This window comes from Drosophila nasuta, chromosome 3 (assembly GCF_023558535.2).
Source record: "Drosophila nasuta strain 15112-1781.00 chromosome 3, ASM2355853v1, whole genome shotgun sequence".
In the NCBI taxonomy this organism is placed as follows: domain Eukaryota; kingdom Metazoa; phylum Arthropoda; class Insecta; order Diptera; family Drosophilidae; genus Drosophila; species Drosophila nasuta.
The window spans coordinates 34,887,748-34,908,663 of NC_083457.1; the positions used below are offsets into that span (position 1 = coordinate 34,887,748).

The 20,916-nt window shown below is 42.2% G+C and overlaps 5 protein-coding genes across 8 annotated transcripts; 3 read left to right on the forward strand and 2 right to left on the reverse strand.

Moving 5' to 3' along the window:
- Positions 1-278: 278 nt before the first annotated feature.
- Positions 279-2,708, reverse strand: LOC132789210 (acyl-protein thioesterase 1). 3 transcript variants are annotated; one of them, XM_060797067.1, is made up of 6 exons: positions 2,574-2,708; positions 2,177-2,322; positions 2,064-2,095; positions 1,449-1,992; positions 1,339-1,356; positions 279-454 (listed from the first exon to the last, which is right to left on the reverse strand). In XM_060797067.1, exons 2-6 carry the CDS (start codon positions 2,222-2,224, stop codon positions 398-400), a joined length of 699 nt encoding a protein of 232 aa, XP_060653050.1. In that variant the 5' UTR covers positions 2,225-2,322; positions 2,574-2,708; the 3' UTR covers positions 279-397. The 3 variants fall into 3 exon arrangements, with proteins under 3 accessions (XP_060653050.1, XP_060653053.1, XP_060653051.1); XM_060797070.1 differs by lacking the exon at positions 279-454 and adding an exon at positions 569-694; XM_060797068.1 differs by lacking the exon at positions 279-454 and having other exon boundaries at positions 981-1,393.
- Positions 2,709-2,952: 244 nt separating this feature from the next.
- LOC132789205 (PCI domain-containing protein 2 homolog) lies at positions 2,953-4,353 on the reverse strand. Its single transcript, XM_060797058.1, has one exon. It carries the CDS (start codon positions 4,224-4,226, stop codon positions 3,036-3,038), a length of 1,191 nt encoding a protein of 396 aa, XP_060653041.1. The 5' UTR covers positions 4,227-4,353; the 3' UTR covers positions 2,953-3,035.
- A 74-nt stretch (positions 4,354-4,427) lies between these two features.
- Positions 4,428-6,099, forward strand: LOC132789207 (aldo-keto reductase family 1 member B1). Of its 2 annotated transcripts, XM_060797064.1 has the most exons (4): positions 4,428-4,523; positions 4,687-4,788; positions 5,027-5,169; positions 5,231-6,099. In XM_060797064.1, the coding sequence occupies exons 2-4, from the start codon at positions 4,720-4,722 to the stop codon at positions 5,979-5,981; spliced, it is 963 nt and encodes a 320-aa protein (XP_060653047.1). In that variant the 5' UTR covers positions 4,428-4,523; positions 4,687-4,719; the 3' UTR covers positions 5,982-6,099. The 2 variants fall into 2 exon arrangements, with proteins under 2 accessions (XP_060653047.1, XP_060653046.1); XM_060797063.1 differs by lacking the exon at positions 4,428-4,523 and having other exon boundaries at positions 4,594-4,788.
- Positions 6,100-6,834: 735 nt separating this feature from the next.
- LOC132789208 (aldo-keto reductase family 1 member B1) lies at positions 6,835-9,837 on the forward strand. Its single transcript, XM_060797065.1, is given in 6 exon segments — positions 6,835-7,010; positions 8,186-8,215; positions 8,217-8,329; positions 8,394-8,877; positions 8,938-9,146; positions 9,658-9,837. Coding segments are annotated over 6 exon segments (957 nt in total). The 5' UTR covers positions 6,835-6,935; the 3' UTR covers positions 9,704-9,837.
- A 128-nt stretch (positions 9,838-9,965) lies between these two features.
- Positions 9,966-20,470, forward strand: LOC132789212 (serine-rich adhesin for platelets). Its single transcript, XM_060797071.1, has 2 exons — positions 9,966-12,366; positions 12,468-20,470. The coding sequence occupies exons 1-2, from the start codon at positions 10,292-10,294 to the stop codon at positions 20,356-20,358; spliced, it is 9,966 nt and encodes a 3,321-aa protein (XP_060653054.1). The 5' UTR covers positions 9,966-10,291; the 3' UTR covers positions 20,359-20,470.
- The last annotated feature ends 446 nt before the right edge of the window (positions 20,471-20,916 follow it).

Genomic DNA, 20,916 nt, shown 5'->3' on the forward strand with positions numbered 1-20,916 from the left:
ATTCGCGCAAAGTTGGCAACCAAAACGAAATACTATTTACGAAAACCCAACGCGTTTTCGTGCATTCCCCCTTTCGAGCGTTTTGATGGCTTTTGTAAGCTTTTTGTCACATAACTTTATTTAGTTTAGTTCGCTTAAGCGAAACTGCGTCTCGTCAGACCACACAAAGTGGAGTCATCCAATAGCTAATTATATAGTATGCCTAAAGACTACATAAATTATGTAAGTATGTACAAAATAATATCTAAAATACAATTCTCTTTTTTCTGTTTAGTTTCAGACATCTGCACCGTCGCGTTTCATGACTAGGGGGCGGGGCGTAGAGGAGCTTTGATTTTATGTGGAAGGAACTGCAACTCTACATTTCATAGTCTATAAATCGTATCGTATGTAGCTACTATGATATTTGGCAGCATTGTGCCCTTCTAGCCATGTTCTGGCCCTCCCAATGCGTCTGCAAATATATAGATGAGAGGTGGATGAGTCATGCGACAGCTACTTAGTTATAGTTTAGGATTAATATAAATACAATGTGTAAAATACAGAATTAAAACTGGCGACTTATGAGTGCATTTGTCGGTCTAAATAAATGGGTTTTTATTTGGAAAAAATAAAAAAAAACAGACTACATAAACAAATAAAAAATTAACTAGTTTCAGCTGGAAAACTATAGATGATTTGTCTGTAACTCTTGCTGTACGAAATAAAGTAAGAAAAGAACGAAAACAAACGAAATTAATCAAAATTCGAATAGTTGTAAATGTATGCTTTTGAGAAAAGAATCGATCTAGATATATTGCAAAGTACTGATATTTCAAATTTTAGTTTAAATTTACTTTTCTTTCGGTTTTTTTTTTTGGATTAAGTAAGTTTATTAGTAATTGTTAATTTGTAATCAAATATGCATGGCTTAGTTTCATTTCATTTCATTCTTTTTTTTGTTTGCTTTGTTTGAAATCAACAGAAAATACCGAACATAATTTGTGTGTGTTGAAAGTAACTTTCTCTGATATATATATTTTATAGCTTATACAAAGGATAAGTAATTAATAAATCGTATGGTGAAACAACCTGCATTCGCATCACACTCTATTGTTAGGTATTTTACGTATTATAATTAATTGATTGCTTCTCTCAACATTTCTCAATTTGGCTAAAAGACGACATCAAACTGTCGTGTGTAGGTGTGTGTGTTGTGTGTGTAGATTAATTTTGGATTCATTGTTATTCTTTTAGCTGTTATTTTGTAGTTATTCTTGTTTGCTTGCCGGAATGCACACGAATTTGGAGACGGGGACGCGGTAAAAGTGCTAAAGTGCTAATTGGAAATTAGTTTACCCATTTACTGATTATGTCCTGAAATAGACAAAAGCAAAGAGAGCGTAAGAAAACTCTTTAAGTGATTACAGATATAATGCCAAATCAATTAGGCGACATGTCGCACTCACCTTTACATCGTTCATCTCCTCATCGGACGACGAGTGCGACAATCCGTTATAGGTCTTAAACGTCACGTTCTTCATAAAGGACTTGAGCAGGCTGGCGCTCAGCTGGCCAAATTTGTAAGGCACAACGGGATCGTAGTCGCCGTGCGCCTGGAATATTGGCACATCATCGCTAGTCGCCTTAGCACCCGGAAACTGCTTGTGCAGTGGCAGCCAACATGACAACGCCACCACGCCAGCCAGCGACTGATCAAAGGTCAGAGCCGAATAGAGAGCCAACGCGCCACCTTGAGAGAAGCCACCGAGCACAATGCGATTGGCTGGAATGCCAGCGGACAGCTCCTTCTGTATCATACCATGCACATCGTCGCGAGCTGAACGAATGCCCGGCTCATCCTCAGGTCCGCCAATGTCCAGGGTCTTGAGATCGAACCACGAGGGCATGCGGAAGCCGGCATTCAGAGAGACGGGTTGCGTGGGCGCCGTAGGACAGATCACCTTCATGAAGGGAGGTCGTATGGCGGCCAAGGCACTGCTCCAGCCGTGTCTATCAAAAGCGAAAAAACGAATTAATCACTTGGACTTGCAGCTAGGCAACTTGCAAGCAAAAGTACGTACCCAGTGTCTCCCAATCCGTGCATGAAAATGAGCTGAACAATGTGATATGCATAAGGTAAAGGTAAGTACATAGTTGCTTAGTTGATCCATATACATATGTACATTAAACTTACCGTCGCCGTCTGCTTGACCGTGGCCTCGACAATTACCGGTGCTGACATGTTGACCCCTTTTTTTTTCTTTTAGCCTCTTATGACGGAACAGTGAGAGTGCGAGTGAGCGAGAGAGAGTATCCAATGGTAGACGACAGTGCGTTGCTCTGCAAAAAAACGGAAATGGAAATGAAAAACAACGGCTATTTGAAATGCGTTTAAGTTAGTTATGTCATTTGAATGTGCAAAGCAAAATTAGTAATATTGATTTTGCGATAGCAAAGCGTGTTTTGTTGTGTCAGCACAGCGCCGGTTGAAAGCGAAAGAAGTCGGTTCTTGAAAACGATGGAAATAAAATGTGAGCAATGACTGCAACTTTGTGTTTTGGGACGTTGAATTCTATGGAACTTGCACACACTTGCTATTATTCAAATTGTGGTTTTATTTTGAGCGGACTGCACGAAAAAGTGTTTTCTTCAGCTGTGAGCTGTTGAAAATATACACACAGCTAGAGATGGCAACACAACGACAGCACTATCGATGCTGTCACTATTTCTTAAACATCGATTATTGAATGAAAATCGAACTCAGATATTAAAATGGTACAAAGTCTTTATTATTTTATTCTTTAAACTTTTATATGAGTTTAGACACTTCTTTTTTTAAGTTGTGTTTAATATATTAAAGATATATGTGGCAGCAGTGTGAGCGCAACTCAGATTTTAAAATAAATCGAGCACGATGGCGCTTGCTATGATGCTGCAGCCCTGCATGACGTTAAGCAATGAGCTTAAATCGACTATCGGTTATTGGCGGAAATTTAAATATAGAAGAACATTGAGACTTTAGTTGATTTTTTATTTAAAAGTTTCTCATAAAATTAAGCCAAAATTAACGGAGGAAATGGGTTCTGCTTGGATATAACTAGTTTGTTGTGTGCATGTGAGATGTAACCTTTCACTTTACCCTCGTAAATCAGATTGGCCACGATGCAGTGCGTCTCATCGATGGACACATCGGTAACGCCGACAAACTGTAGCGCTGTCAAGAAGTCGCTCATATCCAGTTGATGTGACTGCCGAATAATAAACACTTTCTTGAATAGATTGCGATAAACAATAAATTTCAGTTTTTCCACAAGCAAATAAATGCCGCTGCGAATGAGCACTAGTTCGTGCTGCCGAACGATTTCATCGAATTGATTAACATTGCCAGCCTTCAGGGCAAGTGCCAGATCATGGAAGAGCAGCAGATCGTAGCGTTCCAGAAGAGATTTCCGTGGCAAGTAGCCGAGCAGCATTTTAACCGGCACCAAATAGATAAGTATCAATCGCTTGTTGCTCGCGAATCGATCTGGACAATGGGTAAATGCATATGAGAGATATTCGACAGCCTCGCGATAATTAGAGTCGAACATAGCTCGTCTGCCCACAAAGTATTTATAGGTGATCTGCTCCGGCAGCGGAAAACTATCCTTGAACGCACAGTTCTCAATGGCACGGATAAGCGGCTTGCACAGATGCAATTTATTGATGCGGAAGTAGATCTTGAACAGTTGATTCACCAGATTCATCATGCCTAGACGCTTGGTGTCCTCCTCCGAAGCGCGTCCATCAGCGGCGCACACGCGAAAGCAGGCCATCATGCAATCGGCAGCCTTTTCCAGTATATTGCCGGGTGTGAAGCCGCGACAGTGTTTTTCACAGGCTTGCGCCAGATAACGCAGATCAAGGCACACGCGATACATGAGGGGTAGGCACCAGTTCTCGTCCTTGAGCTGCTGCAACAACTTAACGACCGCCGAGCAGCTGGCAGCCTGTTGAGTGTATGCCTCCATGTAGTTAGGTGGCTCCTGAGCCAGGTAATAGAGCACTTTTAGGTGGGCAATAACAACTTCGTCTAGCGGAGCCTTCAGCATGCGTTCCACGAGTTTTTCTGGCTGTGCTATGTACAAGTTGTGATTTTGCACGTGAACGTCGCGCAGCGATAGAAATGTGCCCAAGCTATCTCCATCGTAGTCCTCTGCAGATCGCAGCACGCCGGAAAGATAATTATTTACCGTGCCAAACATTTCGCGTTTTGTTGTTTGTATTTTGTTTTTTCTTTGCGTGCCGGCAATCGAAAACAGTGCTGTAAGCTACCGACATTTTGGTATCGATGTATTCGCAACAGTTATCGATAGCAAACGATTATTTCTATATACAGTGTGTACACACTCAGTGATGTAGGGACTATTTTACTTAAAAGTAACTGAAAATTTAAAAACACAACCAAGTAATAATTTAATTTTAAGCGCAAACAGCAATTGTTGGTAGTTAATAGTCAATTTAAAGTGAACGTCACTCGCAATCCCTCTTGAGAGGTCAAGGTAGTAAATTGTTGTGGTCGCCAACAAATTTCTAAATTTATCTCTGATATATGTGTGGTGTCTATATGTAAAATGTATTTAGTTAGTTGTCAATGAAATTAATTAGTAGTAAAATTTACCAACCTATTTCTTTTTTTGTATACTTTCGGTAAATGAAAAACAGCTAAGCGTCTTCTTAATAATCGAATTAGCAGTAATGTCGACGCCGAATTTTCTTTTAAGCAATGGCAAAAATATGCCAATGGTTGGACTGGGGACATGGCGTGTAAGTACAAAATGTATGGAAAGTGAAACCGTTAAACCGAAAGTATTGAATAATCACAAAAAACTCTTGCTATTACATATACATAGTAATAATAAACAGATATATGTGTGAATGTATGTGTATTTTTCAATGTCAATGCCAAAAGAACTTGTGTGTAAGCTTTTTTGAGCTTTTGCAACGTTGCACTTGCATTACATGCATTCAAGCTTTCAACGTTTGTTTTTTTGTCTGTTTTCAGAGTCCACCCGATGTCCTAGCGCAGGCTGTAAAAGATGCCATTGATATCGGTTATCGTCACTTCGATTGCGCGCACATTTACGGCAACGAAGCCCAAGTCGGCGTAGCTATTGATGAGAAACTCAAGGAAGGTGTTGTAACGCGGTAATCGACTACTGTTTTATGTGCGCTTATTGATTATTAACGGATTTATGCTACTCCTCAGTGACGAACTGTTCATCACAAGTAAACTATGGAATACTCACCACAGACCCGATTTGGTGCGACCTGCCTGCGAGACAAGTATGCGAAATCTAGGTGTGGACTATCTGGATCTGTATCTGATGCATTGGCCCATGGCCTATAAGTCGGGTGATAATCTCTATCCTACATGTCCGGATACTGGCAAAGCTGTATTCGAGGATATTGACTTCGTCGACACCTGGCGAGCCATGGAGGAGTTAGTGGATAGAGGTTTATGCCACGCTATTGGAGTATCTAATTTTAATGAGCAGCAAATAAATCGATTGCTAAGCGTGGCCAAGCTGAAACCCGTCGTCCTGCAGATCGAATGTCATCCGTATTTGCGACAGAAGTCCTTAATTACACTCTGCTATGACAATGCGATTGCTGTTACTGCTTATAGTTCGTTGGGCTCGGCTCACACGCCCTACGAGAAACCCGGTGCCTACCCACTGCTGAAGCATCCAGTTGTATTGGAAATCGCTGCCAAATACGATCGTAGTCCAGCCCAGGTGCTATTACGCTTTCAGACACAATCGGGCATTATTGTCATACCTCGATCAGTGAGCAAACATCATATGTATGAGAATTTTAAGGTTTGGGACTTTGGATTGGACAATGACGACTTGCAAGCCATCGGCGATCTCGATTGCAATGGTCGTTTTATGACCATGAAAGCCGCTTATGGACATCCTCATTATCCATTCGAAATTGCAGCACCAAAACAAACATAAGACATCTTCCATTATAAATTCACATATGTTCTTGTGTGTAAGTCTAAGAGGCTGTATATCATTCTTAAAAGAATTAGGCTTTTCACTTCATATAATAAACATCTTTAGTGTCAACATATTTCATCAGTTCTTTTCATATTTTGTATTCCATACTAATCAAGTAATCGTCGAAACGTTTGCTGTTAACTCAAAACAATATAAAAAGACAATAGATCCAAAAAGTATAGCATTCAAAATGTTTGCTGCTTTAAAAAATTCCTTAGCTTTGCAGCTAAATCGTTGTGCAATTCAAACGGCAACTCGAGGGTATGCCCAGAAGGCTGAACGATTTAAATGGTAAGTTATTAATTATGGAATTTCAGCGATTATCAGGAATTGCGTGTTCTTAGGTGCCAACAGGAATATGCAGTACCCAAAGCAATCCTAGCTGATGGCAAGGAAATGCCACTTATAGGACTTGGCACTTGGCTGGTAAGTTTGCTTTCTACTATAATCCAAATATCTTTGAGATTCAAGTTATTTAGTAAATATTTAAAGACTAAATTTCAAAGCACAAGCTCGCTAAATTATGATGAATAAAATTCCGCAATTAATTGCAATACAATCATGCGTTTATCGCACTATTAAAAGTCTACGGCTTTGTTTCCTCGAATACTGTGCACTCAAAGAGAGACAGGCGGAAACTTCGAATTCGATTGCACAACCAACGTATGTTTCTTGCGATATATATTATTATTTCTTATCGATCGCACATCTGTTATCGACATTTTTTTTGTGAAAGCAGCAAAGCTTTACAAAAGCCCAGTCGAGCTTTTGATTGGCGTATAAAAGCGGCAAACAGCTGTCGGTCGTCGATTAGTTCTTTGCTTGTCGCGCACATCAAATATTAAATAAGTATTTGAATTCTTTACTATATCCTTTACAAGGGCAAAAAATATTAACGTTACTTGCAAAATGGCTAGCAAAGTGCCAACCGTCAAACTAAACAGTGGTCACAGTATTCCCATCATTGGTCTAGGAACCTGGAATGTAAGTACAATAAAAAAACAAATATTTAGTTACGAAAGACGTATGTGCGTATAATGTGTACGTATAGACTACAAATAGGCATGTGTGTTTAGTTCTAAGCGTGTAATTTTCCGTTCATTATTTATTTCTATTCTGTGGCGAAAATTAGAACTAGCTCTGCACGCGTCGCGCAGCTGATAATTTGCCGGCAACGGCGTCTCTGCTTTTCGCCGGCTGCTGTGTGTGCGTTTGTGAGTTTTGTAATTTTGCATGTATGAGTAAAGCTCTGCGTGGGTGTGTTTGGTCTGAAGCGGCGTTCATGTAAATGGCGATAGTAGGACAATCTCAAAATGAACTAGGAAATACATATATAATTATTTATTTGCATACATTTGTTATATATATATATGTATATATATATACGTAGTTATTTTCTACCCCAAGGTGACCTCTCGCAACTTTTAAAATGATAGTGGAAATTTTTTAAAACTTGCCCGTCAGCTCTCTTAAATTATGTGAAGTACAGATACACATACAAACATACATATATACATATGTATGTATATGTGTATATGAACACACATAAGTGGTCGACATCTTGCATTAAGCTCGAAATCAAATTGATAAATGCTCTTATCTAGACTCTTTTTAATGCTTGTTCCTCAAACAACTAACATACCCAGTACTCGAGCAACCTGAAGTGCATATGTGGCACGTAGTAAATCAGTAAATACTTATAAAAACGGATTACTCCAGGGTATAAAACAAGAAAATGATTATTAGAAACGTTCAGTACATTACTTTTTTTGAGGTCATTCTATTTATTTTTTTTTGGAAAGTTTATAATTTGGAGTGCCTAAATTTTAGAGGGCCTGTTCCGTTCTAAATTTAGGTTGCTTTAGAGGTAACCTTAATGCTAGCGAATTTACCCTTGCTGCTGATTAGTGTGACGTCAAGCACCTGATAAGCTGATAATCGAATTTTCATTTCATCTCGAATCACGCTCCTCTAAAATGAAAGTCAAGCCAATTCATACCAATCCAATTAGTAGAGGCTTTAAAATAGATTGTGAAAAAATGACCTTCGACACTATGGGAGATAATTCATATTAAGCTGTCATAATTTCATCTAATTGAATTTTCACATGAATATGAGAATTTCTACTAAAGACTTGCTTCTACTCTTGTGATTTTCAGAGCCCTCCCGGCCAAGTGGTTGAAGCTGTAAAAAACTGCCATCGATGTTGGATATCGTCACATTGACTGCGCCTACGTCTATCAAAATGAGGCTGAGGTCGGAGCCGGAATTGAAGCCAAGATTAAGGAGGGAGCTGTCAAGCGGTAAAACATATTCGCTTCTCTAATTTTACATTTATTTTACTGAGACTTTATCTATTGCTTTCAGCGAGGATCTCTTTATTACCAGCAAGTTGTGGAATACATTCCATCGCCCGGATTTGGTGAGATCCGCCTGTGAGAACACACTGGACTTGTTGAAGTTGAAGTATTTGGATCTGTACTTGATTCACTGGCCTATGGGATACAAGTCGGGCTGCGAACTATTCCCAGTCGATAAGGATGGCAAAACTCTTTACTCGCCCGATGATTACGTTGACACCTGGAAGGAAATGGAGAAACTTGTCAAGGATGGCTTGGTCAAATCTATTGGCGTTTCTAACTTCAACAAGAACCAAATTGAACGTGTCCTGGCGGTTGCCACAATTCCACCAGCCACAAATCAAGTGGAGTGCCATCCATATTTGACGCAGAAGAAACTTGCTGAGTTCTGTAAATCAAAGGATATTACCATTACTGCCTACAGTCCATTGGGTAGCCCCAACCGTCCTTGGGCCAAGGAAGGTGATCCGGTCATTTTGGAGGAAGAAGCGGTAAGCCAAACAATGACTTTGACACAATAGAAGGTTAACTGATTGTGGTGTCCTTTTCAGATCAAGAAAATTGCTGCAAACAAGAAGAAGACTGCTGGCCAGATCTTAATTCGCTATCAAATCCAACGCGGTAACATTGTCATACCAAAGTCTGTGACCAAGGATCGCATCGAATCGAACTTCAAGGTCTTCGACTTCGAGCTGACCGATGAGGAAATCAAGACCATTGAAGGATTCGAGTGCAATGGCCGCCTGGTGCCCCTGTTGAAGTAAGTAGACTTGGTTTTTGATTGATTTATTTCAAATTCGAGTAGTTTGTGTGTCAAAGGAATTCTGAACTGTAAATCTTTATATTATTATTATTTCTTAACAATTATTTAGCGTTGGCGATCATAAGCACTATCCATTTAACGACGAGTATTAGGTTCAATCTGCAAGAAACCAGTCGAGCAAAATGATATGTGTATACAACTAGTTAAGTAAATATTCTGGCGAAAACTAACATCGGTTTCACATGAGAAGACATCCAATACCGACGTATGTTTAATTTACCTACTCTACGGAATATTATGTTCTTGTTTATATTTTCTATTGTGGCTTTTAAAGTTTTGCCTGCTTTCCTCCCACACTCTTGTTTGTATAAGATCTTTATAGTAGTAGAATGCTTCACTAACAAATTAGTTTAATTGAATATTTCGTAAGCTTTCCATTGTTGATTACTAGCCTATAAAAATAAATATTATCAACCGACTAATAAGATCCTTTCTCAATATTTTTCAGTCAATACGGCCACCCTCACCATCCATTTGAGAAAGATGAGTTTTAATTGGACAACCCACGAGTTAATGATTGTTTTGATAAACCTTACACACTTTACACATGTGCTATACACAATATACTATATACACATATTATTGAAATAAGAGAATAAATATGCTGGCATAATTATGATAATTATAATATGCTGAGAAAGAATTCAAATAAACAAGGCTATTGTCTATTCAACACGCTCCCGAATTTTTGGCAAATGCAGCCGAAGATCTGACGTCTTAGACGTATACTATATGTGTATCCACAACTTACGTAAAGTTGAAAGTCTGATAATTGTTTAATCTAAGCTTAATGCAAATATTTAGCACATCTGTTTTGAATTCTTTGCCAAACTGTGAACTGTTATGGGATCACAATTTGCGGCGTCAAGTATCTAATATATCATTATTTTCGGCACAGAACAATGCGAGAACCAAATGTTTTTGAGCAATATCATATTTGCCTAACTGCACAAAAGCATCTAGGCAAATATCTAAATTATTATTTAGAAAACACATTTGGCTAACACTTGGTAAGGTATAAAAAGAGCTAAATCTGTCAATTTCGCCAACAGTTAAAGTGGAGATCTAGCTATTGGTAGATCATGCGGTTATATTCTATCGCTCTTTTGGGCGTATTCGTGGCATTCGTGGCCGGTGCTCATATCCATGCCGGAACAGAAGTGAGCTCATCTCAGGAGCTTCAGCCCCAAACGGCAACTCGTACCGGTCCGTGTTGTGAAAGTGTTCGACAAACTCTTCTTGAGATACGAAAGGATATTCGTTTGTGGCTCTTAGATCGTCTATTCGGCAAATTAATACTTGTTCACGACGCTGAAATTGCCGGAGCTGCTCCTTGTGCTAAAAATCACCAAACCTCCGGCCAAAGTAGTGGATCTTTGCAATTTGATAAAATTCTTAACGATATTAAAAGGGCAATGCCTCACAATGACAGAACTTCCAGTCGGTTTGATAATCTGATTAGTCGTGGAAAGAATAATCAATCGAGCTCAACAACATCAGCGACCACCTCAATAAAAACTGAATCCTCCGAGTCATCGGGATCTCATTCTGGAAATTTGATCGGTAATGGCAATACCCACCAATCAGGAACCTCTACGACAACAAGATCTAATCAGGCTACACAATCTGGATCATCAGAAGATCCAATTATAAATGAAAATAACAACTCCAAACAATCCAACTCAACAACTACTATTACAACTTCAGAAGAATCGAAGCAGTCTATTCCATCCTTGGATCTTAATGTAAACGAAGGTTTTAGCTCGGACGATAAAAATAGTCAATCTAGCTCTTCCTCATCAACTACAACGGTTGTTAAATCCAGTCGCCGTAATAAGAGTGGTCGCAGGAAAAATTCGAAACATGGCAAAAAAGGGTGGAAAAATTGGCACCGTTCCTCTACTAAGAGAGATGGGTATTCAAAAGAAATTGATTCCAAACAAAATCCCAATCAATCCGATGTAGATATTGAAAATGCAGATTCCAATTCCTTTTTAACATGGGAAAAAGAAGATGTCAAATATGGTAATAAATTTAAATTTCCATCGTCTGAAAAACACGCTAATTATAGAAATGGGCGTCGAAGCAGAAATAAAAAATGGTCCAAGACAACAAAATCTACAAAAAATTCTGGATGGAAAAAAAACAAATCCAAATCTGGCTCGACTTCTGGTACAACATCCATAACAAAGTCTGAAAGACCTAATAATACCGGAAATCAGTCTGGCTCGACAACAACTTCGACGACAACCACCTCCGAAGCATCCAATGCTTCCTCAGACCAAGTTGTTGAAGAATCTTCAAATACCGCCGTTGATTCAGGTAACCAGTCTGGCTCGACAAAAACCACAACGACAACCTCCTCTGAAGAATCCAATGCTTCCTCTGATCCTGTTGTGGATGTAACTTCAAATACCGGAAACCAGTCTGGCTCGACAACAACTTCGACGACAACCACCTCCGAAGAATCCAATGCTTCCTCAGACCCAGTTGTTAAAGAATCTTCAAATACCGCCGTTGATTCAGATAACCAGTCTGGCTCGACAACAACCACAACGACAACCACCTCCGTAGAATCCAATGCTTCCTCAGACCCAGTTGTTGAAGAATCTGCAAACACCATTGTTGATTCCGGAAACCAATCTGGCTCGACAACAACCACAACGACAACCACCTCTGAAGAATCCAATGCTTCCTCGGATCCTGCTGTGGATGTAACTTCAAACACCGGAAACCAGTCTGGCTCGACAACAACTTCGACGACAACCACCTCCGAAGAATCCAATGCTTCCTCAGACCCAGTTGTTGAAGAATCTTCAAATACCGCCGTTGATTCAGGTAACCAGTCTGGCTCGACAACAACCACATCGACAACCACCTCTGAAGAATCCAATGCTTCCTCAGACCCAGTTGTTGAAGAATCTGCAAACACCATTGTTGATTCCGGAAACCAATCTGGCTCGACAACAACCACAACGACAACCACCTCCGAAGAATCCATTGCTTCCTCAGACCCAGTTGTTGAAGAATCTTCAAATACCGCCGTTGATTCAGGTAACCAGTCTGGCTCGACAACAACCACAACGACAACCACCTCTGAAGAATCCAATGCTTCCTCGGATCCTGTTGTGGATGTAACTTCAAACACCGGAAACCAGTCTGGCACGACAACAACTTCGACAACAACCACCTCCGAAGAATCAATGCTTCCTCAGACCCAGTTGTTGAAGAATCTTCAAATACCGCCGTTGATTCAAGTAACCAGTCTGGCTCGACAACAACCACAACGACAACCACTTCTGAAGATTCCAATGCTTCCTCGGATCCTGTTGTGGATGTAACTTCAAACACCGGAAACCAGTCTGGCTTGACAACAACTTCGACGACAACCACCTCCGAAGAATCCAATGCTTCCTCAGACCCAGTTGTTGAAGAATCTTCAAATACCGCCGTTGATTCAGGTAACCAGTCTGGCTCGACAACAACCACATCGACAACCACCTCTGAAGAATCCAATGCTTCCTCAGACCCAGTTGTTGAAGAATCTGCAAACACCATTGTTGATTCCGGAAACCAATCTGGCTCGACAACAACTTCGACGACAACCACCTCCGAAGCATCCAATGCTTCCTCAGACCAATTTGTTGAAGAATCTTCAAATACCGCCGTTGATTCAGGTAACCAGTCTGGCTCGACAACAACCACAACGACAACCTCCTCTGAAGAATCCAATGCTTCCTCGGATCCTGTTGTGGATGTAACTTCAAACACCGGAAACCAGTCTGGCTCGACAACAACTTCGACGACATCCACCTCCGAAGAATCCAATGCTTCCTCAGACCGAATTGTTAAAGAATCTTCAAATACCGCCGTTGATTCAGGTAACCAGTCTGGCTCGACAACAACCACAACGACAACCTCCTCTGACGAATCCAATGCTTCCTCGGATCCTGCTGTGGATGTAACTTCAAACACCGGAAACCAGTCTGGCTCGACAACAACTTCGACGACAACCACCTCCGAAGAATCCAATGCTTCCTCAGACCCAGTTGTTGAAGAATCTTCAAATACCGCCGTTGATTCAGGTAACCAGTCTGGCTCGACAACAACCACATCGACAACCACCTCTGAAGAATCCAATGCTTCCTCAGACCCAGTTGTTGAAGAATCTGCAAACACCATTGTTGATTCCGGAAACCAATCTGGCTCGACAACAACCACAACGACAACCACCTCCGAAGAATCCAATGCTTCCTCAGACCCAGTTGTTGAAGAATCTTCAAATACCGCCGTTGATTCAGGTAACAAGTCTGGCTCGACAACAACCACAACGACAACCACCTCTAAAGAATCAAATGCTTCCTCGGATCCTGTTGTGGATGTAACTTCAAACACCGGAAACCAGTCTGGCTCGACAACAACTTCGACAACAACCACCTCCGAAGAATCCAATGCTTCCTCAGACCCAGTTGTTGAAGAATCTTCAAATACCGCCGTTGATTCAAGTAACCAGTCTGGCTCGACAACAACCACAACGACAACCACTTCTGAAGAATCCAATGCTTCCTCGGTTCCTGTTGTGGATGTAACTTCAAACACCGGAAACCAGTCTGGCTCGACAACAACTTCGACGACAACCACCTCCGAAGAATCCAATGCTTCCTCAGACCCAGTTGTTGAAGAATCTTCAAATACCGCCGTTGATTCAGGAAACCAATCTGGCTCGACAACAACCACAACGACAACCACCTCCGAAGAATCCAATGCTTCCTCAGACCCAGTTGTTGAAGAATCTGCAAATACCGCCGTTGATTCAGGTAACCAGTCTGGCTCGACAACAACCACAACGACAACCACCTCTGAAGAATCCAATGCTTCTTCGGATCCTGTTGTGGATGTAACTTCAAACACCGGAAACCAGTCTGGCTCGACAACTACTACCACGACAACCACCTCCAAAGAATCCAATGCTTCCTCAGACCCAGTTGTTGAAGAATCTTCAAATACCGCCGTTGATTCAGGTAACCAGTCTGGCTCGACAACAACCACAACGACAACCACCTCTGAAGAATCCAATGCTTCCTCGGATCCTGTTGTGGATGTATCTTCAAACACCGGAAACCAGTCTGGCTCGACAACAACTTCGACGACAACCACCTCCGAAGAATCCAATGCTTCCTCAGACCCAGTTGTTGAAGAATCTTCAAATACCGCCGTTGATTCAGGTAACCAGTCTGGCTCGACAACAACCACAACGACAACCACTTCTGAAGAATCCAATGCTTCCTCGGATCCTGTTGTGGATGTAATTTCAAACTCAGGAAACCAGTCTGGCTCGACAACTACTACCACAACAACCACCTCGGAAGAATCTAATGCTTCCTCAGACCCAGTTGTTGAAGAATCTTCAAATACCGCCGTTGATTCAGGTAACCAGTCTGGCTCGACAACAACCACAACGACAACAACCTCTGAAGAATCCAATGCTTCCTCAGACCCAGTTGTTGAAGAATCTTCAAATACCGCCGTTGATTCAGGTAACCAGTCTGGCTCGACAACAACCACAACGACAACCACCTCTGAAGAATCCAATGCTTCCTCGGATCCTGTTGTGGATGTATCTTCAAACACCGGAAACCAGTCTGGCTCGACAACAACTTCGACGACAACCACCTCCGAAGAATCCAATGCTTCCTCAGACCCAGTTGTTGAAGAATCTTCAAATACCGCCGTTGATTCAGGTAACCAGTCTGGCTCGACAACAACCACAACGACAACCACTTCTGAAGAATCCAATGCTTCCTCGGATCCTGTTGTGGATGTAATTTCAAACTCAGGAAACCAGTCTGGCTCGACAACTACTACCACAACAACCTCCTCCGAAGAATCTAATGCTTCCTCAGACCCAGTTGTTAAAGAATCTTCAAATACCGCCGTTGATTCAGGTAACCAGTCTGGCTCGACAACAACCACAACGACAACCAACTCTGAAGAATCCAATGCTTCCTCGGATCCTGTTGTGGATGTAACTTCAAACACCGGAAACCAGTCTGGATCGACAAAAACTTCGACGACAACCACCTCTGAAGAATCCAATGCTTCCTCAGACCCAGTTGTTGAAGAATCTTCAAATATCGTCGTTGATTCAGGTAGCCAGTCTGGCTCGACAACTACTACCACGACAACCACTTCTGAAGAATCCAATGCTTCCTCGGATCTTGTTGTGGATGTAACTTCAAACACCGGAAACCAGTCTGGCTCGACAGCAACTTCGACGACAACCACCTCCGAAGAATCCAATACTTCCTCAGATCCAGTTGTTGAAGAATCTTCAAATACCGCCGTTGATTCAGGTAACCAGTCTGGCTCGACAACAACCACATCGACAACCACCTCTGAGGAATCCAATGCTTCCTCGGATCCTGTTGTGGATGTAACTTCAAACACCGGAAACCAATCTGGTTCGACAACAATCACAACGGCAACCACCTCCGAAGAATCCAATGCTTCCTCAGACCCAGTTGTTGAAGAATCTTCAAATACCGTCGTTGATTCAGGTAACCAGTCTGGCTCGACAACAACCACAACGACAACCACCTCTGAAGAATCCAATGCTTCCTCGGATCCTGTTGTGGATGTAACTTCAAACACCGGAAGCCAGTCTGGCTCGACAACAACTTCGACGACAACCACCTCTGAAGAATTCAATGCTTCCTCAGAACCAGTTGTTGAAGAATCTTCAAATACCGCCGTTGATTCAGGTAACCAGTCTGGCTCGACAACAACCACAACGACAACCACCTCTGAAGAATCCAATGCTTCCTCGGATCCTGTTGTGGATGTAACTTCAAACACCGGAAACCAGTCTGGCTCGACAACAACTTCGACGACAACCACCTCTGAAGAATCCAATACTTCCTCAGACCCAGTTGTTGAAGAATCTTCAAATACCGCCGTTGATTCAGGTAACCAGTCTGGCTCGACAACGACAACGACAACCACCTCTCAAGAATCCAATGCTTCCTCGGATCCTGTCGTGGATGTAACTTCGAACACCGGAAACCAATCTGGTTCGACAACAACCACAACGGCAACCACCTCTGAAGAATCGAATGTGTCCTCAGGCCCAGTTGTTGAAGAATCTGCAAATACCGCCGTTGATTCAGGTAACCAGTCTGGCTCGACAACAACCACAACGACAACCACCTCTGAAGAATCCAATGCTTCCTCGGATCCTGTTGTGGATGTAACTTCAAACACCGCAAAACAGTCTGGCTCGACAACAACTTCGACGACAGCCACCTCCGAAGAATCCAATGCTTCTTCAGACCCAGTTGTTGAAGAATCTTTAAATACCGCCGTTGATTCAGGTAACCAGTCTGGCTCGACAACAACCACAACGACAAACACCTCTGAAGAATCCAATGCTTCTTCGGATCCTGTTGTGGATGTAACTTCAAACACCGGAAACCAGTCTGGCTCGACAACAACTTCGACGACAACCACCTCTAAAGAATCCAATACTTCCTCAGACCCAGTTGTTGAAGAATCTTCAAACACCATTGTTGATTCCGGAAACCAATCTGGATCGACAACAACCACAACAACAAGTACCTCCGAACAATCCAATACTTCCTCTGACCCACTTGCTGAAGAATCTTCAAACACCACTGTTGATTCAGGTAACCAGTCTGGCTCGACAACAACCACAACGACAACCACCTCTGAAGAATCCAATGCTTCTTCGGATCCTTTTGTGGATATAACTTCAAACACCGGAAACCAGTCTGGCACGACAACAACTTTGACGACAACCACCTCCGAAGAATCCAATGCTTCCTCAGACCCAGTTGTTGAAGAATCTTCAAATACCGCCGTTGATTCAGGTAACCAGTCTGGCTCGACAACAACCACAACGACAACCACCTCTGAAGAATCCAATGCTTCCTCGGATCCTGTTGTGGATGTAACTTTAAACAACGGAAACCATTCTGGCACGACAACAACTTCGACGACAACCACCTCCGAAGAATCCAATACTTCCTCAGACCCAGTTGTTGAAGAATCTTCAAATACCGCCGTTGATTCAGGTAACCAGTCTGGCTCGACAACAACCACAACGACAACCACCTCTGAAGAATCCAATGCATCCTCAGACCCAGTTGTTGTAGAATCTTCAAACACAATTGTTGATTCCGGAAACCAATCTGGCTCGACAGCAACCACAACAACAACCACCTCCGAAGAATCCAATGCTTCCTCGGATGTAACTTCAAACACCGGAAACCATTCCGGCTCGACAACTACTACCATGACAACCACCTCCGAAGAATCCAATGCTTCCTCAGACCCAGTTGTTAAAGAATCTTCAAATACCGCCGTTGATTCAGGTAACCAGTCTGGCTCGACAACAACCACAACGACAACCACCTCTGAAGAATCCAATGCTTCCTCGGATCCTGTTGTGGATGTAACTTCAAACACCGCAAACCAGTCTGGCTCGACAACTACTACCACGACAACCACCTCCAAAGAATCCAATGCTTCCTCAGACCCAGTTGTTGAAGAATCTTCAAATACCGCCGTTGATTCAGGTAACCAGTCTGGCTCGACAACAACCACAACGACAACCACCTCTGAAGAATCCAAATCTTCCTCGGATCCTGTTGTGGATGTAACTTCAAACACCGGAAACCTGTCTGGCTCAACAACAACTTCGACGACAACCACCTCCGAAGAATCCAATGCTTCCTCAGAACCAGTTGTTGAAGAATCTTCAAATACCGCCGTTGATTCAGGTAACCAGTCTGGCTCGACAACAACCACAACGACAACCACTTCTGAAGAATCCAATGCTTCCTCGGATCCTGTTGTGGATGTAATTTCAAACTCAGGAAACCAGTCTGGCTCGACAACTACTACCACAACAACCTCCTCCGAAGAATCTAATGCTTCCTCAGACCCAGTTGTTGAAGAATCTTCAAATACCGCCGTTGATTCAGGTAACCAGTCTGGCTCGACAACAACCACAACGACAACCAACTCTGAAGAATCCAATGCTTCCTCAGACCCAGTTGTTGTAGAATCTTCAAACACAATTGTTGATTCCGGAAACCAATCTGGCTCGACAGCAACCACAACAACAACCACCTCCGAAGAATCCAATGCTTCCTCGGATGTAACTTCAAACACCGGAAACCATTCCGGCTCGACAACTACTACCACGACAACCACCTCCGAAGAATCCAATGCTTCCTCAGACCCAGTTGTTAAAGAATCTTCAAATACCGCCGTTGATTCAGGTAACCAGTCTGGCTCGACAACAACCACAACGACAACCACCTCTGAAGAATCCAATGCTTCCTCGGATCCTGTTGTGGATGTAACTTCAAACACCGCAAACCAGTCTGGCTCGACAACTACTACCACGACAACCACCTCCAAAGAATCCAATGCTTCCTCAGACCCAGTTGTTGAAGAATCTTCAAATACCGCCGTTGATTCAGGTAACCAGTCTGGCTCGACAACAACCACAACGACAACCACCTCTGAAGAATCCAAATCTTCCTCGGATCCTGTTGTGGATGTAACTTCAAACACCGGAAACCTGTCTGGCTCAACAACAACTTCGACGACAACCACCTCCGAAGAATCCAATGCTTCCTCAGAACCAGTTGTTGAAGAATCTTCAAATACCGCCGTTGATTCAGGTAACCAGTCTGGCTCGACAACAACCACAACGACAACCACTTCTGAAGAATCCAATGCTTCCTCGGATCCTGTTGTGAATGTAATTTCAAACTCAGGAAACCAGTCTGGCTCGACAACTACTACCACAACAACCTCCTCCGAAGAATCTAATGCTTCCTCAGACCCAGTTGTTGAAGAATCTTCAAATACCGCCGTTGATTCAGGTAACCAGTCTGGCTCGACAACAACCACAACGACAACCAACTCTGAAGAATCCAATGCTTCCTCGGATCCTGTTGTGGATGTAACTTCAAACACCGGAAACCAGTCTGGATCGACAACAACTTCGACGACAACCACCTCTGAAGAATCCAATGCTTCCTCAGACCCAGTTGTTGAAGAATCTTCAAATATCGTCGTTGATTCAGGTAGCCAGTCTGGCTCGACAACTACTACCACGACAACCACTTCTGAAGAATCCAATGCTTCCTCAGATCCTGTTGTGGATGTATCTTCAAACACCGGAAACCAGTCTGGATCGACAACAACTTCGACGACAACCACCTCCGAACAATCTAATGCGTCCTCGGCGCCTGTTTCGGAAGTAACCTCAAGCAACGGCCATCAATCTGGCTCGACAAAAACCACAACGACAATAATCTCTAAAGAAATATCAAATTCTGCTAATTCCGGCAAAACTCAACAGTCTGGTTCCACAACTACCTCAACGACAACAACCACTTCCAGTTCAGGTGGCATTGTTGGCGGCCACTCGCAACCATCTAACATTAACTCAGGCTCAACCATTTCTGGGGGATCTTCAAAAACTAGTTCTTCATCTTCAACCATAAAAAGAGGCTCTCGTTCTACAACAACTACAACAACTGTTGTTAAAGGAAGACCACAGTCTGGTAATGATAAGTCGAGCTCTAGTACCGTTGTAATTCCAGGTGGTTCTCAGTCGTCGGCTACGTCGAATACTTGGTCTAGTTCATCAACTAAGACTACGAGTCCGACTATCCAAGTGATTAGAAATGGCGGCAGCCATAGTGGTACCAATACTGGAACTCATACATCGCACACTTGGACGAAACATTCCAGCTCAACCAATGGCAATACTTACCAACAAGGTGTACCCGGTGTTATTGGTAAGGTGATTCGGAGGGCTAAAGTAACCCTACCTTATGAAGCAAATGCTAGGGATGCCCGACGTACAGGAACCACATCGTGGTCTCGTCAATCCAGGACTACAACAACAGATGGAAGCGATAGCTTGGACTTGAATGCTGGAAACACTGGAGTCAGATATAGCTCAACTGGTACGTCTGGAACTCAATATGGAGGCAGCGCTTATCCATACTGGTGGGGTTCCCAAGGATGGATGGCACCAACATGGGGATATCCATATGGATCTGGATGGGGTGCTGCCGCATGGAATGGTCGTTATTTAACGAATTAAATATCATTTACGACAACTGCCATACTTGTAACTTGTGTAACAGTTATGTACGATCAGTATGACAGTTCTGTTCCTTAACGATTGTAAAATATATATGCATACAATATACATATGTTATTTACTTGCTCTTTATTTAACCGGAAAAGGGAAAGACATTAGAGGGATTTAATCAATATTGAGCTCTGCTAATTTTAGTAAATTCAAAGTTAAATAAAATATGTTAGCATACCATAATTGTTAGCTCAACTGTTTCCCAACTAGAGGATTTTTTTAGCTAAGAGCAAATATTCGTTTACTCGCAGTTGAATAAATACATAACATTAATCTTAATATTTATTTAGGTTTCGCAAAAATTCTATTATTAAGACTAACATTTGATAATAAAAATGAACTCTTAATTATTGAAGCACATCGGGCTTTGACACTTAATTGTTAATACGTCATCCGCAACATAAATAAATAAATTCAAATATATTTTGCAAATTTATCGTTGCATTTGACAATTTCGATAAATTATGCAAATCATGCCTGACTATTGTACAGCAAAAGAAAAATGGG